This window comes from Clupea harengus, chromosome 16 (genome assembly GCF_900700415.2).
Source record: "Clupea harengus chromosome 16, Ch_v2.0.2, whole genome shotgun sequence".
Classification (NCBI taxonomy): domain Eukaryota; kingdom Metazoa; phylum Chordata; class Actinopteri; order Clupeiformes; family Clupeidae; genus Clupea; species Clupea harengus.
In genome coordinates this window covers 8,233,592-8,252,615 of record NC_045167.1, presented here as the reverse complement: position 1 = coordinate 8,252,615, position 19,024 = coordinate 8,233,592, and the positions used below count along the sequence as shown (strand labels likewise).

At 44.5% G+C, this 19,024-nt stretch overlaps 2 protein-coding genes across 5 annotated transcripts in view; one reads left to right on the top strand and one right to left on the bottom strand.

Annotated features, from left to right (window-relative positions):
* ncaph2 (non-SMC condensin II complex, subunit H2) overlaps positions 1-13,435 on the top strand; it is a 14,354-nt gene extending 919 nt beyond the window's left edge. The window contains exons 1-20 of one of the 3 annotated variants that reach the window (XM_012838186.3): positions 1-665; positions 1,179-1,292; positions 1,556-1,657; positions 2,131-2,192; positions 2,388-2,466; positions 3,063-3,131; positions 4,061-4,140; positions 5,244-5,431; positions 5,955-6,100; positions 7,141-7,215; positions 7,386-7,455; positions 7,828-7,929; positions 8,156-8,200; positions 8,367-8,437; positions 8,558-8,669; positions 9,617-9,709; positions 10,126-10,175; positions 10,780-10,881; positions 11,487-11,636; positions 12,745-13,435. The exon at positions 1-665 is cut by the window's left edge and continues 919 nt beyond it. In XM_012838186.3, the coding sequence (XP_012693640.2) occupies positions 588-665; positions 1,179-1,292; positions 1,556-1,657; positions 2,131-2,192; positions 2,388-2,466; positions 3,063-3,131; positions 4,061-4,140; positions 5,244-5,431; positions 5,955-6,100; positions 7,141-7,215; positions 7,386-7,455; positions 7,828-7,929; positions 8,156-8,200; positions 8,367-8,437; positions 8,558-8,669; positions 9,617-9,709; positions 10,126-10,175; positions 10,780-10,881; positions 11,487-11,636; positions 12,745-12,909 (1,953 nt within the window). In that variant the 5' untranslated portion in view covers positions 1-587 and the 3' untranslated portion in view covers positions 12,910-13,435. The other 2 variants (XM_031583174.1, XM_031583175.2) reach the window with 2 other exon arrangements.
* Positions 13,436-14,173: 738 nt separating this feature from the next.
* Positions 14,174-15,990, bottom strand: LOC105909546 (protein SCO2 homolog, mitochondrial). 2 transcript variants are annotated; one of them, XM_031582689.2, is made up of 2 exons: positions 15,887-15,990; positions 14,174-15,184 (listed from the first exon to the last, which is right to left on the bottom strand). In XM_031582689.2, exon 2 carries the CDS (start codon positions 15,181-15,183, stop codon positions 14,245-14,247), a length of 939 nt encoding a protein of 312 aa, XP_031438549.1. In that variant the 5' UTR covers position 15,184; positions 15,887-15,990; the 3' UTR covers positions 14,174-14,244. The 2 variants fall into 2 exon arrangements, with proteins under 2 accessions (XP_031438549.1, XP_031438550.1); XM_031582690.2 differs by lacking the exon at positions 15,887-15,990 and adding an exon at positions 15,727-15,804.
* Positions 15,991-19,024: the final 3,034 nt, after the last annotated feature.

Below are 19,024 nucleotides of genomic sequence, written 5' to 3'. Positions count from 1 at the left end.
AAATAAAATCGTCAAAGTAGATGAGACTAGCTCTAAATAAAATGGCCAAGCAATGATTAGTGGTTGTTGTAAATGGGTAAGTACCTAATCAAAAGTAAAATATTTTATTTTAAAGAAATGCATTGCAATAAGAACCAAAAAAGGTCCATTAAATGTAAAAAAACAAGCAAGCAAACAGGTAAAATTAAATATATAAAAACAGAACAAAGATTTGACTATGATAGACCTCGACTCACACGAGAAAAGGCCAGGAAAATAGATCTTAGGTCTTTCATATTTAAATTAGTCCAAAACAGGTAGAGAAACGAATGCAGAAGGGTAGACTATTCTATATCATAGGGCCCATGATTGAAAAGGCCCCGTCATTCTCTACGGTAGCATAGAGCTGCAAGCACACTTTGTCATCTACCAGTCATTAGGACAGTGTAGACTCCATTAAACAAATGTGTCATAGAAAGATTGAATCCAAGTCTCAGATATCTGTGCAAATATATGTTTAGAAATGGCAACTCTTACTTCACCCATGGGAAACTGTCAGCAGTAGAAAAGTTATATTTATTGTTTCGTCAATCTTTCCTCCAATACACATGGTGGCGGTAATGAGACAATGTGTTTTGACTCACCGAAGTGACGACACACGCATCAGGGCGGCAAAAACAAAACTGGTAAGTGCGCGGCTTTTTTGAAAGCTCTTGTTAGCAACTGGGTAATGGTCCTTCTGAAACTGTAACATTTCATAATCAGTCTACGAGATCGGTTAATAGTTCACTAAAGAAACTTTAGTGGTGTGGTTGTTTTTCCATCCGATCGCAAAGGTAAGGTCTAGTTCCTCAGCAAGCTAAGGGATACTTTAGCCAACTACCTTATTGTTGATTTAATGATAGCTGTCATCCTGACCGACCTATCTTGGCTACAGAGCTAACGTTAGTTGATCCACATCTGAAGTGCACAATCGGAAAGCAGGTAGAATGTGTCATTTAATTGCTGTGGTTAGCTGACTTGCCTAACATGAAGATCAAACTGTAAGTTCACTTCAAACGGGGATTTTATACCAAATAAGAGGCAGATTGCTAGCCACTTATCTGACATTAGCCGTCTGTTTTGAGTTTGCTTGTGATCCAGCTGTTAGCTTCATGTCACAAGCCAAAATGTGATCGCTTTGCTACAAATGATTTTAGTCGAATATGGAGGCGGCCGAATCCCGTTTCGCTCAGCTGCTGAAGCCCATCCGTGAGCTCGCCCAGAACTGGGATGTGGACCTGGCCTCCCAGCTGGGGGACTACCTGCATGAGGTGAGCTTCCGCTGCGTTGCTGTGGCAAACTCGCAGTCTGTATGGGGATATGTTAACGTACAGTGACAAGGAAGCGTTTACTCGACTGAAAAGTGCGGGTCCAGTATGTTGCTACTTGCATCTATTTGCCTTTGGACATGTTATAGCTTTGTGTACCCTTTCTCCATGCGTTTATAGTTCAATGCTGAAGACTACAGGTGATGCAATACATGTTTTTAATGTAAATAATGTTCCCTACTCTCTCTCATTTCTATGCGCTGCAGCTGGAGGGGGTGCAAATCAGCTTTGATGGAGGTAAAACTACCATGAACTTTGCTGAGGCCGCATTGCTCTTGCAAGGCACGACAAGCATCTATGGTAAGAAGGTGAGCTAGCCTGATCACATGTCACCCCCACCTATGGAAAACATGGATGTCTGTTGTGGAGCACAAGGAATTGTTCACATTTCACTCATTCCACTCACTCCTACCCTCTCTCTCTCTCTCTCTCTCTCTCTCTCTCTCTCTCTCTCTCTCTCTCTCCCCCTCTCCCTCTCTCTCCCTTTCTCTCTCTCTCTCTCACTCTCTCTTTCCACCATTCCTTCTCTTTCCACCTCTCTTTCTCTCTGTCGCTGTCTTTCTGGAATTGTTGTCCCTTTTACTCACTCTTACTCTCTCTCTCTGCTCCCCTTCTGTCTGTGTCTGTCTCTCTTTGTCTCTTTCTCTGCTCCCCCTCTGCCTGTGTCTGTCTCTGTGTCTCTCGCTCTCTCTGCCTTTTTCACTGTCACCGTCTCTGTCTCGTTCCTTCTGTCTCTGTCTCTATCTGTCTCTGGCCCTGTCTCGTCCTTTCTGTCTCTCAGGTGGAACTCCTTCACAGCTTGGTGTTCCGAACTCTGGACTACATATCCAACAAAAGCAAAAGGTAATGCTGCTCTTTGCTCTCTTAATCTTCACACATACTAATAATAACATACTCAGATTTGTCTCCTTGTTGTTCATTAGATGAGTATCTGGCCAAAAGTCTATCAATAACACCCACAATCACACCTATTGCCAGTGGAGTCGCTGAGTGTGTGTGTGTGTGTGTGTGTGTGTGTGTGTGTGTGTGTTTCCACAGGAAAGACAAACAGGATGCCGAGGGAGGAGAGGATAGTGAACAGGAAGTGGTCACAAACGCCAGAGAAAATGACCTTCAGGTAAGTTGGAAACCGACTGAAAGACTGAAGGGATGAGTGGCGTTGCTGGACAGCACGGGGGAGACCATATGGAAGACTGTGTCTATGGGAGACTGTGTCTATGAGTGACAGCAGGGGGAGACCGTATGGGAGACTGTGTCTATGGGAGACTGTGTCTATGAGTGACAGCAGGGGGAGACCGTATGGGAGACTGTGGAGGCCGTATCGGAGACTGTGTCCATGACTGACAGTAGCGTGCCCCTGACTGAAACATGTTATGTGTTGTTTAGAGGCTGTACTCCTTGCAGCACCACAATCATCAGTTTAGTCCCTAAAGAGAAAGATCACGCGTTAAAACACCTGTTACAAGACAACAAGATTCAGCATATGATAAATAAATAGATATGATAAGTGTGTGTGTGTGTGTGTGTGTGTGTGTGTGTGTGTGTGTGTGTGTGTCTGTGTGTGTATGTATATATATGATAATTTCCCTTACATAACACAAACACATAACACATGTGGTGGTTGTTTTGGTTAAAGTAATTGTGGAAGTCTTCAGGTGAAGTCCACCAGGGGCGGAAAAGACCACCAAAGTTTAATTCCTTTTCTTCCTGCAGGAGGAGCTACCTACTGAAAGCACAGAGTCTGACGCAAACCTGGTCACGCTCCACTCTGATCCTACCACGGTACAGTCCTTCTCGCACCACAACAGCAGTCTCAGTGGCATAATGCATCAGGACAAAGACCCTTAACTAGTGGCCTTAACGCATCAGGACAAAGGCCCACTTATATTTACTGGCCTGCACAGAATATCAGTCCACATCTGGTCCTAAACAATGAACTCCAAGGCACTTAACTAGTGGTCATACTTACAGCTTCCATTACACACAGAGAATCAATCACTTACAGCTTCCGTTACACACAGAGAATCAATCACTTACAGCTTCTGTTTCACACAGACAATCAATCACTTACAGCTTCCGTTACACACAGAGAATCAATCACTTACAGCTTCCGTTACACACAGAGAATCAATCACTTACAGCTTCCGTTACACACAGAGAATCAATCACTTACAGCTTCCGTTACACACAGAGAATCAATCACTTACAGCTTCCGTTACACACAGAGAATCAATCACTTACAGCTTCCGTTACACACAGAGAATCAATCACTTACAGCTTACAGAGAATCAATCCACAGTTACCTTCATGAATCCAAATTAAGGCATTCAACTAGTGTTTAAAAAAAGAAGAAGAACTCCAGCTGCTGTTTGTTTGTCTTTTATTTATTAATTATCTTCTTTTTTGTTTCTATCCTTTATCATTTTCTGTCTGTTTGTTAATTGATTTCATACAAATAGTTAACTTCACTTCCATAAATAGTATACAAATGTGTAGAGAGCTCCGGAGTAAAGACTTGCCTGGAAGATGAGGAAGGAAACATTCCAATGAAGTATAAAAACAAGTTTTATGTCATAGTCACTATTCCACCAAATGATACTATTATTATATTCATATTATGTCTGGTGTGTTGCTCACTGGGAGAGAGAGAGTCACTATTCCACCCAGGATATGAATCCAAAAAGACTTACTCTGTCTGGTCTCTCCTCCAGGTCCTGGAGATCGCCCCGGTCCCTCCTGAGGCTCTGATCCCAGTGGACGCGTTGGAGAAACAGGAGTTCCCCTTCCTCAAGTAAGCAGGTCCCCCAGTCTGAATACGTGGCCAGAATACGCCGCTCGAAGGGTTAAGGGCTGAATTTGTGAGAAATCGTTGGTGATTGCGTTGACATCAACTCTACAGACATCCTCGGATTTAAATAATTATAATAATAATAAATACGAGAATATTTGTATCATTAACAATTACGTTTCACATTTATAGTCATGATTCTACGAGGCATCGTGATGTCCTAAAATAAATAAAAGCACTACACGAACACTGCAAATGTAAGTGAAATAAATAAATAAGCACTAAACTCAATTGCGTTGATATAGCCATAGTGGAATAGAATGACACATCTACATCCTGCAACAGTACCTCTACCTCTGCAGCGGTGAAGTTAGATCTGCGTTTACTCGCCCGGTGCTCGCTTTCCGCTTTGACATGACTCGCTTTCGACTTGCTTTCGTGTGGGTTCGGTCGATTCTGACTGCACACGTTACTACGGTTGCGTGCCCTTATAAGGAGCTGGCCGGGGCGTGTATGTATGCAAATCCAGGTGCACAAGAACGCGCTTTCAATTTACGAATCCTTATTCAGTGAGCATTGCCGAGAACACTTTGGCTGCGTAAGAACCCATTTTCAGGCGTTCATGAATCAGGCGGAGATCTTTTTCTTACGTTGGTCTTCCGAAGTCCATAAGAAAACATTCAGAAGAAACTTCAGAAAATGTTCGAGAATGAGGCCCCCTACATACATAGAGTTGGAATAGATTTAGAATCATACTCTTACAATGGTGAGATCTGAATGCATACAAAAATAAAGTATAAAAAACTGAAGGGTGTGATAATAAGATGACTGTTTTTTGTTTGTTATAACAGCTGTAACAATCGCTGACAATTTAGTTAGGATTTAGACTACCTGACGTACCGCTTATGATTAACCCCAGATCATCTTCTACAGCTCAGCTGAGGTTCTTGTGTGTGTGCGCGTGCATGCGATTTAGACTATATTACGTACAGCTTCATTCATATTACCTTCTTCTACAGCCTAGCTGTGTGTCTGTGCGTGTGCGCGTGCGTGTGTGTGGGCTAGGCTCTTGTTTGTGTGTTCCTGATCCTGAGTTGGTGTTGCAGTGTTAAGGGGGAGGTGCTGGGCAGCTGGAAGGACTTCCGCATAAACGTGTTCCCCGTGGACGCCTCGTCGGGGGAGATCAAGATGGGCATGGGGGTCTTCCGCTCCGACTTCCTCAGTAGCTCCAGTGGGGAGGATTCAGACCCCCTTGGCCCCGTCCACATGCCTGACCTCCACAAGGAGCTAATGGGTTAGGCTGGACACACACACACACCGATTACAAACATGCATGCCACACACACACACACACACACACACACACACACACACACACACTTACAAACCTGCACGCACGCACACACACACACACACACTAACAAACACGCACACACTTACAAGCACGCACACACACACACACTTACACTTACAAACAAACACACGCACACATAAACACTAACACAAATAAAACACACTTGTTCTTCTACAAGGTCCCTAAAGCTGTCATGACCTGATGCACAACATGGTAAACCAGTCCCACTATAAAACAACCCTGTTTGTTTTTATGCACTACTGTACATTCTAGGGGTAAATGAAGTAAAGGGGGAAGTAAGGATTGAGGAGTAATTGATTTGGATCCAGGGAGAAGTAAGGATTGAGGAGTAATTGATTTGGATCCAGGGAGAAGTAAGGATTGAGGAGTAATTGATTTGGAGGAAAGAGGGACATGAGAGAGAGACTCGACTGATACACTGACACTCCTCTCTCTCATTCAGGCCACTCTGAGGTGGGAGCAGGGGATGATGGGATTGGAGAGGCAGAGGTCGAAGGTCACAGAGAAGAAGAGGCGGGGTTCATGCCCCTGGAGGATCATGGGATGGAAATGGATGCAGAGCCTGACGAGCACATTGAGAGACAGCGGGTAAGACACATGCACACCTGTAACATACACACCTGTAACACACATTGAGAGACAGCAGGTAAGACACATACACACCTGTAATACACACCTGTAATACACATATTCACAGACACACACACACAGACACACACACACACACACACACACACACACACACACACACACACACACACACACACACACACACACACACACATACACAGACACACACAGACACACACACACACACACACACACACACACACACACACACACACACACTTGTAACATACAGATCTGGTGCATTCCTCTATGGGGTATTACCTCAGTGTTTGAGGTAAAGCCTCAGACATGTTTGTTTCCATCTCTGAGGCTGGACCAGAGCCGTGGCCCAAACGGACTCAGGAGGGTTCTGGAGTGGGGCAGGGCCAAATCAGGGCTGAATTAGGGACTTTTGGAATGGATTACAACGCAACAGTAAAACCAGAGGAATTAAAAAAAACGATAGGGTTACAGATGGCGTTAGTTTAGGTTACCTAGCAACGGAAATGGCTTAAATCAGATTTTACATGGATGAATGGATGAATCAAATCATCTATGGATGAATCAAAACTTTGCAAAAGAATCTAGGACACAGTTTCCAACTAGTTCAAGACATGTTTAAATGTCGTTACTAAGCGCTGTTTAGAAGTTTCTAGCATTGGTGTTCTCTGTTTGCGAATGTCCGTGATATTACAACTCTGAATGGAAACAGAAGCCCAAGGAAAAGCCCCGTCTGGCCCAGATCTTAAATGGAAAAAGGCCAATAGAGAGCGGTGTGTGTGTGACCAATTTGGTGTAACCCACAGTTTAAGAGACCTAGACACAGCTTCTGTGCAAGCAGATGGTGTCTGTTTGAGTCCATGCATTTAATTTTTAAGGGCCTTGAGACAATTGTATTGTTTTGGTGCTATATAAATTAAATTGAGTTGAATTGAATTGAAAAATGGATGAAACTCTTGGAGTTGCATTGAAAATGATGATGGATCTTAAGATTTCTTTCTGTCTCATTCATTCCCCAGGGTGTCAGTGAGAAGCGAATGCTGAGGGAAAGACCTGCAGTGAAACCAGTGGCCATAGATCCAAGGCAACAGAAGGTAAGAAGTACTGCAACTGCACTGTATCGAAAAAACAAAATGGCTTACCGGTACATGTTTCCAGCACTGCAACTGCACTGCATCAAAACAAAATGGTTCCAGCATTGGCGATGCGATGGGAAAGGGCAATAAATGAGACTTTTTGCCTTAACGGTCATTTATGTGTGTAGGAAAGCGTGGATGTGTGGAAGTGGCATGATCTGTACGCTGTTGTGGGTGAAGACAAACCCATCATGAAAGGTGAGACTTTGAATCTATGCTCACTTTATTATTATTATTATTATTATTATTATTATTATTATTATAATAATAATAACGTGTGTGTGTGTGTGTGTGTGTGTGTGTGTGTGTGTGTGTGTGTGTGTGTGTGTGTGTGTGTGTGTGTGTGTGTGTGTGTGTGTGTGTGTGTGTGTGTGTGTGTGTGTGTGAAGTTTGAGTCATGCTCTTACACCTATGCTTTGAATCTATGCGTGTGTGTGTGTGTGTTTTTCATAATGTCAAGTCCTCTCACCCTTTCTTTCTTTCTCTCCCTGTCCTCTCTCTCTCTCCCTGTCCGTTCTCTCTCTCCCTGTCCTTTCTCTGTCTCTCTCTCCCTCTCCCTCTCCCTCTCAGGGCGTTGCTGCAATGTGCCAGCGGGTCTGGAAGAGTCGGGCAAAAGAAAACGCAAAGGCTTATCCAAACTGGAGGACTTCGGAGCATGGTGTATTAAAGCATGTATGTGTGTGTCTGTGTCTGTCTGTCTGTCTGTCTGTCTGTCTGTCTGTCTGTCTGTCTGTGTCTGTCTGTCTGTCTGTCTGTCTGTGTGTGTGTGTGCGTAGTACTTGTGTCTCTGTGCCTGTATGTACAAACTCATATTGTGATGACGTGATGGAGCCTCTGAGTTGAGTCATGTTGAATGGTTAAACCGGTTGAATGGTCACACATGCATTTCTCTCTGTAGATAAAGTTTCTGATCGCAAGCTGAAAAATGGCCCTGCATTCCCAGGTGAGGATGGAAATCCCTTGACCATTGTTGTTGAATCTGTTATTCGTTTCCCTCTTGTGTGTGTTGTCCTGGTGGAGTCGATGACTGTGTGTGTGTGTGTGTGTGTGTGTGTGTGTGTGTGTGTGTTTGTGTGTGTGTGTGTGTGTGTGTGTGTGGGGTCTTTCAGAACTGAACTACATTTATCTGAATAAGATGAAGGAGCGCATTAGAGGACGCAGGGACATCCTCAGGAGAACGGTAGGCTGTGTGTGTGTGGTGAAATAATATGGATATGTATCAGGGTGTGCACATGAGCAAAGAGTTACTGTGTGTGTGTACTGTGTGAGTGGTGAAATAATGTGTGTGTGTGTGTATCAGGGTGTTACCGTGAGCGATGAGCAGCTGAAGAGAACCTACTTGGAGGAGGAGGACATTGGGGAGAGGCTGGGGACAGAGGACCCAGAGGAGATAAGACACCAGGAGCCTGAGGGTGAGACTCCAGTGCCGTGGCCCAGCCACAGCGCCTCATCCTGGGCAGAGATTCCACACAGGAGCCCCTACTGCCGGCGCAGCTGCCGGATGCTACTGCTGCTACACTCAGTAGAGAGAGAGTAGCAGCGTATGCTGAGGCTCCTGTTTAGCTAACACCGTGTCCAGTCTACCGTGTCCTAACTACAAGCGACTGCTGTTGACGTTGCAACATTTCTATGTTCCAGTGGGACGACCTGAAACCTTTGATGGTTCATCTGTGAGAGAGGCAGCGGGTCAAGTCATAAAATAGAGGCTGGTTGTCTGTCAACGTTTAGATCAAAAATGTCGCATTGCGACGCATTGGTCTTAAGCGCTTGCTGCCTTGTTGATTTAAAAGGGAGCAATTTTACTTTTGTGGTTGTTGCTCGCTTACGCTGCTGGCAATCGGGACACGGTGTCAGCTGGTTTATTACAGCGGTTTGACTCATCAGTCCATGTTTTGCCAAGACTGATGAGATTTAGAGGGGTGTAATTTGATTGGCTGTTGAGGTCAAATATCAACAACCCTTCGGCAGAATCGCGGACTGCAGCTTTAAAGCAACACTATGCAACAATTTGACACTTTTTGAGGTATGGTTTTATAGGCAACTGGTTTTGGTACCATCCTCAAATTAATTTTGATAGGATATAGTCATGTGAAGGACAGATAAACACCTGTCTTTCCCACTAGCCATCCAGGATATGCACTATGTAGTTCTGTTTTCCTGGCTGGAACACCCAGCAAAAATGGAAGAAAAGCTTACACAGCATGACATTGCCAGCTATACTGCCAAAATACACTTCTAGCTTCTGTCAGTGTTTTCAGGGTTTTTGCATGCCATTTAGGTAGTTTGCTTGCTAGTTTTGGGACAGAACTACTTATTGCTGCTTTAACATTAACTGAGTGCTTCCTGTCTACCCCTTCAGGTGATGATGTAATGGGGGACGGACCAGACGACTTTGGGATCAACTTCAGCCCAGAGGATGAGGGTGGAGAACATGAGGACATGGCTCTACCCAGTAAGGACCAGGAACCACTGTTACTTATAATAATAATAATAATAATAATAATAATAATAATAATGATGATGATGATGATGATGATGATAATAATAACAATGGCCCTGGCCTGTAAGGACAGTGAGCCATCTGATTCCTTACTAGTATCTACTCTGGGTACCTGGGCCATTTTTTGTTTAGAGTAGCCGTTTTGCAGTTAATCATTTCAGTATTTATTCTCATGATGATCTACATACTATATTTGTTCATAATTTAATAATGCAGTTATAAGAGATTTACATTCACAATGATCTACATATTATGTCATTCATGATTATATAATTATGTTCATTATGAGCATTCGTCTCTACTGTATACCTGAATAACTGCATGCATAATATAAGATGAAGCTATAACACAATCTTGTCCTTTCTTAGACCTGCCGTCAGAGGCCCTGAGCTATGAAGACCTGGTTAAGAAGAGTATGGTGAGCATCACCAGTTCTGCTGTCCACTACTTTAGGACTTTATACAATCAGATGCATATGTTTGCTGTTTAGGAGTTGTATTAATACTTTTTAGTTGTATTTAATACTGACCTCTCACTTGTCTACACACCTAGTGTGACCATGTCAACACAAGGATTTTATACAATCAGATGCATTTGTTTGTTGTTTAGGAGTTTTAAAGGTATACCAGCTAGATACTTGATTTTTATTGGCAAGTGTTTATGTGTGTGTCAAGTTCTGGGCACAGAGGCACTTTAATGGGGGCAAAGGAATCGTTTAGCAATCGGAAAATTTGATCCCGACTCCTCCTCACCAAGTGTTGAAGTGTCCTTGAGCAAGACACTGAACCCCCAACCGCTCCTGATGTGCAGGTTGGCACCTTAGACAGTAGCCTCTGCCATCAGTGTATGAATGGGTAGATATCTGAGGCATTAACATGTAAAGTGCTTTGAGTGCTCTATGAGTAGAAAAGCGCGATATAAATGCAGTCCATTTACCATTTACTGAGCTGCACAGTGAGGGTCACAAGCCGGTGACAGCAAGAGGGTTTTAACGCCAGTGTTCTCTGTCACGTCCCCTCTAGGCTCAGTTCTTTGCCAACACGGAGCGCTACGCAAAGGTCACAGCACTGTCTGCACGAGTACAAGACTGGGAGAACCATATCAAACCTCATCTTGTAGCTGAGGTACGCGCCCGCACGCACACACACACACACAGTGCTGTCTCAGAGTGGAGAACTGGGATGACCAGATCAAATCTTATCCCACAGCTGGGGTACACACAGTCAGAAGCCCATGCACACACGCACACGCACACACACACACACACACACACACACACACACACACACACACACACACACACACACACAGCACCTTCTTTTCATGTCAGATTGTTTAGAAAAAACTGGACAAATACTACTGGATTATAATACTGACAATTGGCCAGGTGCTGGTGCTGTAACAGCCATTTGATTAACCATTGTTGCCAGTATTGTTCTCTGGGCTGTTCACCCTGTTAGTATATTACACCAGCAATAGTGTGAAACCAAGTGTCTGTGTATCTGTGTGTGTGTGTGTGTGTGTGTGTGTGTGTGTGGTGTGTGCGCGCGCCTGCGTGTGTGCCTGCGTGTGTGCCTGCGTGTGTGCCTGCGTGTGTGCCTGCGTGTGTGCGCGTGTGCTTGCAATTTGTCTGTGTGGTGTGGACTGTGTGTGTGTGTGTGTGTGTGTGTGTGTGTGTGTGTGTGTGTCTGTGTGGTGTGGACTGTATGGTGTGTGTGTGTCCTGACAGGAGGAGAGAGGTGTGTTTGACATCCGTGACTATGGCGACCGGATCATTCACGCCTTCAGTCAGGTGAAGGAGAAACGAACCTTTGCCTCCATTGTTGCTGGCAAAAACAATCATGAGGTCTGCAGATACATGCTAGCCTCCCTTCAGCTGGTGAGTGCGCGCGCGCACACACACACACACACACACACACACACACACACACACACACACACACACACACACACACACAGAGGCAAAGACAACCACATAGTACAAATAAAAATACGTATACAAATATATGCTAGCCCTTCAGCTCCCTTCATAAACACACAGATGTACACACACACACACAGGCGCACACACACAGAAATCCATAGGGTTTGCAGATACATGCTAGCCTCTCTTCATCTGGTAAGTGTGCACACACTCACACCACACACACCCCCACACACTCACACCACACACACACACACACACACACACACACACACCAGTGCTTTGTAATACTGACCTCTCACTTGTCTACACACCCAGTGTGACAATGTCAACACAACTATGAATTGTATCCGTGTTGTGTTCTTTGCATAAGGGCCCATGTGACTGATCCACCTCTCCTCAGATAGAAGCTGACTGACTGCTTCAGTTCTTGGTCAGATCTGTGTTACATCCAACCCAGGGCCCTGTTTGGATATGCTAACTTAAAAAAAAAAACTGAGTGAAAGGAACTGGACACATTTAAGTGGCAACCATGATGAGAGTGGGTCGAAATTCTCTAAATGCTTAGGAAAGGTGCTTCAATGCTTCCATTCGCATCTCCTTTAGCATAGGGTACACTGGAGCATCCTTTATGAAAGGAAAGGAGTAACGCCCCCCAAAATTCCTTGCGGCAGCAACAACAACCCAATCAACAACCGATCAACGTGACCCACATCAATAACATCTGCATAATAAGTAGCCTAGTGTAAGTGCAGTCGGGTTGTCTTTTCCTAAGTCCTTATGAATTCCAGGTCTATTCCTATTAGCATTAGCATTTATTAGCCCAGGTCCATCCCCATTAGCATTTATTAGCCCAGGTCCATCCCATTAGCATTTATTAGCGCCAGGTCCATTCCATTTCCATTGGCATTTATTAGCCCAGGTCCAATCCCATTTCCATTAGCATTTATTAAATAGCTTCACACTGATGGGGGCAAACTGTCTATCTGTGCTCTAGTACATGTTGGTTTGTACTACAAGTAGCTGTGAATAACCTCCACACGGTGTGTCCTGTGTCCATCAGGCCAACGACTACACGGTGGAGATCAGTAAGGAGGACCAGACCCTGGAGGAGTCTGTGGACACCATGGCACTCACTCTCCTGACTGAACTCCGTGCCCACGATCGCCTCAAATCCTACAGCGCCAACGCGGTCACGGAGGCGCTAGTGCACGTGGAGACCAGCTGAGTTTGCATGCCATCCTGCCATCCAGCGATACGCGCCAACACACAACATGCTGTACACACAGAGCTACAGCCGCTGCTAGACTAAAAGGTGGAAATGAGGATGTATATACTACAGACGCATGTCTCCGTCTGGACATTTTGTGGGGTTTGTTTGTTTTTTTCTTCTGGAAAATAAGAATGTTCTACGGCATTCTATTTGAATGTAGTTCATTCATCAAATCCTGACATTGGAACTACAGGATTTTTATCACAACCAATATATAATGTGTCTCCTCTATCCTGTGCAAAATAGAAAGGGTGATGTTTGTATGTTGTATCACTGTTATACATCTGTGTGCTTTATACGTCCGTGTCCAGTTATTCTTACATAATTATATTCCTTGTTTTACCTGATAAAAGGGATTTTTTTTTGTACCTGTGGTCACAGGTATAGAAGGCAGTTTGTGAACATTTCTCCACTTCTTTTCAGAGCAAATTATGCCCTATACAAATTACCAACTTAATAAATATTTTTAAATACACCAAAATATGTTTCTGCTGTTGTTGACCCAGTATCACCTCTGACAGCCACATTTGGTGAATCAAAACCAGTTGCTTCTTTAAAAAAAAAACATGGTTGAGTTTTTTTTTTTTCTTTTTCTAAATTGAACCAGGTAAGTAGCAAAAGTGGACAAGCTTGCAGACTTGGATGATAAGGTAATGGTAGTATTTCCTGGACTAGGAGTTGAGTTGGGTCTATCTCACAGGTCTATGCCCAGAAAACTACCTTGTGGATTCAGCTGCCACATATTAAATAATAAAATGAACACAACAGTGTAGGTAGACTGCAGTGTAACTCTTTTGCATTCTTGAAGGGTAAATGACCAGTTATTGTTTTGATGTACTTCTGGAGCTAACTTTTGTTCTACTAAACCATATCTGGCTGCCCACAAGTTACATTGCATTTAGTCATTTAGCAGATGCTTTTATCCAAAGCGACGTACAAAGGAGAAAACAATCAAGCTACAAGCAATAATGTTATAATTGTTACAAGCAACAATAAATACTTCACATAAGGAATAAAAATGTGCAGGAATGAAACTATTATAAGTGTGAGTTAAGTAATAATTAGAGGAGATAGCATTAGCGGAAAGATAAGAAGTAGAAAAAGGGAGAGGAAGTGCAAGTAAGGAAAGGAGGTGCAAGTTGTGAGGTTGATTAGGTAATGACAGAATTTTCTGTTTCACTTGCCTTGTGGGCCAGATATTTAGTTGACAAAACATCCACACTTTTTAATCACACTTTATTTCACATTCATAAACCCACAGCCTGTCGGCCACACCAGTAGATCCACCTTTTAGTCTGTGAATAGTCTGACAAAGTTCTTCATGTGGTTGCGTATGCTCTCTGCGATCTGCTTGTCGTCCTTCATCCTGTTGTAGTAGTCCAGAAAGAGTCCATCAGGGTTGACCAGGTAGATAAGGATGGTGTGGTCCACGATGTAATCTCCGTCCTCGTCTTTGGGTCCGGCGCTGGCATACACCCGGTAGTCTCGGCCTGCCAGCTTAATCTCGTCCGGCGTGCCGGTGAGCCCGATCAGGCGCGGATGGAAGTCCTTCACATACTTCTGCATGGCCGCTACGTCGTCGCGCTCGGGGTCGACCGTGAAGAAGAGTGGCTGGACACGCGGCAGGCTAGCGTCCTCGTCCAGGATCGTCACCACGCTAGTCAGCTTGTCCAGCTCTTCGGGGCAGATGTCCGGGCAGTGAGTGAAGCCGAAGTAGAGCAGCGACCAGCTGCCCAGGAAGTCGCGCTTAGTGCGCCGCTGGCCGGTGTGGTCCAGCAGGCTGAAGTCTCCCTGGCCGATGGCCACCTTACGGAGCTGCTCGATCCGCTGCCTCTGGAGCTTGTCCTGCTTCTCCTTGCGCACGTACCACCAAGTGCCCAGGATGCCCGCGCCGAACAGCACCGTCACCGCCAGGCGGGTCTGCAGACGGAACTTCGCTGTCGCAGTGCCGGGTTTGGGGCCCTGTTGCGTGGGACCCTGGGAATATGGGGCATGCTGACTCCTGCGCTGAACGGTAAGGTGATCTCGGAGGAGAGTGGGATCTCTTTGCCCTGCGGGTGGCCTAAGACGGGAGAGGCCAGAAGGGGGTGCAGCACGTACACAGAGGTGTGCTGTTTGGGTGAGGTGTGTGTGTTGGAGAGGGGGGAGGGAGGCCTGGATGGAGGACCTCAACACACACCAGGTGACCATGTGATGGCCGTGACCTCTGAAGCGCAGGAATCCCAGCATCCTGGAACAATTAAGGAAAATGTTTTTAAAGTGCACACAGCAACACCAGCATCAAAGGTATAAAAGTGACAATGAAGACTGAACATGAGTTAGGCTTTTAAGGAATATGTGCGTTAACCTTGTGGTATATAAATCATCCAACTGATTTACTATTGCTTAAAGATACGGTCCGTGACTGACTGTTTAACTCAAATATCAACCTTTAGCCAATCAAATTACACCGCTTCCCTTTCCGTGCTCCTGAAGCAACGTGTTTATGGCTAGGTCCGAGCCCCTGTGTTTCCAATTTACTGCGGTAGGACTGTGTACAAACACAAGTTTCTTTTGCGCAACATAGTTCAAATTATATTACAGCCTATTGTAACCGAAATCATTTGACCCCACAATCTGCCATTCAAGGAAGTGAACACACGAGTACAACAGTGGCAGATGAGATGAGATAGCATTCTCAATGTCACTGCCATTACTATCTTGATACCAATAGTTCACAAACATTAGAGGACTAGTCTACCGATGCTACTTGCATAACAAACGTTTACGCACTTTAACAGTCACCTACAGCTAGCCAAGCATGAGTTATAGCTCAATGTCAATGATGCATTTGTTTTGCTCATTATATCAATTCCTATGGTTATGACATCATGACAATTAGCATATAAAATAGCATATTGTTCCGGTGTTAAATACTAAATACTTCACTCACCCACTGACAGAAGCAGTCCTTATCTTACTCTTTCATTCCCACACATGTAACCGGGTTGTACAACAATCTTCTACAATAGAGTAAATACATGGTTGTTATGAGTATGCCGATTCGCCGAAATGAGAAAAGAGCTGGAATCATTTTAAAACAGCCTAAAATTAATATGCATGCATATTTATTTGAACAATACATTAGCAGGACAATGAACTGTTAAGAAATTATGTGTGAAATATGAAAATACATTTTCTATGGAACGGCATCAACACTTTCGCTATTAAAATCAATGCACTTACACTTTCCCGCCGCTCGATGGCAGTGTATATTATCTTCAAGGAGTTGTGCACATAACCCGATTACATAGGTTGGAATCTAGCCTATCTGATCAATTCGTGTCATCTTTTTTCCTGATAGACATGAAGTAATTAATTAATTAATTTAATTTGAGGCAAGTGTAGTTTAGCCTAGCCCTCCTGTTTTGCTGTCCTATGATTGAGTCCAAGAACAGACCAGCAAAAGAAGTTAAGGCAAGTATAAGAGAGATTATATTTATTCATAATTAGTTTATTTAATTAGTGTATTTCACATAAGAAAATACATTCTATTTTGTGGAATAGTTTCAATTTATGTTATAGGTGTTCAAAAAGAAAGTTTGTAGTTTCAGATTAGGTAGGCTACTTATGTGGCCTAGGACTCATGACTGAAGTAGGGCTGCCAGTGGTTGGTTACCCCATTGTCTTGCTGAGTATTTAATCTGTCTTGGTCTGCTATCTGTTTGCTGTTGGCTTTTTAAACAGCTGTGTTCCTACATCACCTGCAATGAGCCAGCCCATTGGTGTGTGAAGGGAACGGCATCCATTCAACACCTGATTAATACATAATCAATTACACATTCAGCAGAGAAGACAGCGCATTCAGTGGTAATGTAGACTTCCAAACACACACACACACACACACACACACACACACACACACACACACACACATCTTCCTTCCTATGGTTTAGGATAGTGTTTGCTTGGACTGATATTGGGTGTTTGACACAGCTCTGTGTGAGTGTGTGTGTGTGTTTAAGGAGTGTTGCCTTGTTTTGATCCCCCTTGCCCCAGCTGTGTCTAACAAGGTCACAACATGTTTCCAGCAGAATGGCTGCGCCCAGGGCTCTACACGGGTCCAGCTGGGGATTGACAGTTTCACTTTCTCCCATGCAATCACGGGCACCTGTGTGGAAACTGGGATGGAGATGTAGAGTTGTAATCATGCTGAGAGCCCTGTTTTACAGAGAGAGAGAGCGAGTCAGGAAGAGAGGGGGAGAGAACATGTAAGGAGAGAGAGAGAGAGAGAGAGAGAGAGAGAGAGACACACACACACACACACACACACACACACACACAGATGGGCTGAATGGTATAAGTGTGGTTTTCCGCACTCTGAGATAACCGCCTCCGTGCTCCAGCGGTCCACAGCTCATTTGACAAATTAGCCATCATTCCCAGGAGCCGTGTTGCTCCGCTCCGCTCCTGTCTTCTCTCCTCCTTTCCTCTCCTCTCCCCTCTTCTCCTCTCCCCTCTTCTCCCCTCTTCTTCTCTCCTCTCTTCTCTTCTCCTCTGCCCTCCTCTCCCCTCTTCTCCTCTCCACTCCCCAGCGCTGACTAGTCGTGATGCTCCTAATGCCAGTGGATGGGTTCCATTTCCAGCAGTCTACTCATAGCACACACACGTCTCATAGTACACACACACACACACACACACACACACACACACACACACACACACACACACGTCTCATAGCACACACACGTCTCATAGTACGCACACACACACACACACACACACATTCACACACAGACATCTCATAGCACACACACACACACACACACACAGACATCTCATAGCACACACACACACACACACACGTCTCATAGCACACACACACACACACACATCTCATAGCACACACAGACACACACACACACACACACACACACACACGTCTCATAGCACACACACACACACACACACACACACACGTCTCATAGCACACACACACACACACAAACACACACGTCTCATAGCACACACACACACACACATACACGTCTCCTCTGGGCTCTGGGCTGCTTGTGTGAAAGCATTAATAATGTCTGGCTCAGCTTGTCTGTGTGTCTGTGGCTCAATGTGTTTGTCCTCTGATGGCTTTCCTTGTGTGCATGTGTGGGTGTATGTGTGCATGTGCACATATGTCGGCTTTGCTTGCTGTCTGTCTGTGTGTGTGTGTGTGTGTGTGTGTGTATGTGTGTGTATCAGCCTTAGATTGCCTGATAGCCTACTCAATATGCCTCTCACAACCTAAATTCGTTGATCCCTATCATGGCTAACTAGATCTTTTTGTAGCTCATACACACAAGCAACAAAAAACACTTCACGCACGCGCACGCACACGCACACGCACACGCACACCCACACTGACAAGACAGTGGCAGCTTTATGATTTATTTTGAAACCTGTTAGCATCAGTGTCTTTAGCTTATACAATTCATCTCATGTAATTTGTGCTAACTGTGTTGATTCTGCCTTACTATGGAGGTCACTGTGACTGCAGAGCCCCCCAAACAGCCCTGTATGTGTTGATTCTGCCTCTGCCCCCAAAACAACCCCTTACGTAAGGAGCACTGCAGTCCGGCTCTGGCTGCCAACCAACCTGTTCAAACACAAACACATCGGATAAGGATAAACAAAACCCTGCCGCCGCCTCCGCTGGACACCACACACACACACACACACACACACACACACACACACACACACACACACACACACACACACACACACACACAGGATGGCTGACGGCCCTCTAAAAATAAAACAGCTTCATGAAGAGAGGGTTCTTCCTAGGCGATGGACTCACAGGGCTTTCCTGAGGTAAGGTGATAAAATGAAAACAAATATAAACAACAAATAGGATGGGTGAGAGAGAGAGGTGGAGGAGCAGCGTTTGAATTGAAATCAGAGATTTGAATTGAAATCAGAGATTTAATGTTTTGCATCTTAGCTATTTCTGCTGTGTGTAACTTTTCACAGACTTTAAAATTTTTCATAGAATAACCCAATAACTACTACTATTGACTATTTTAGGCAATTA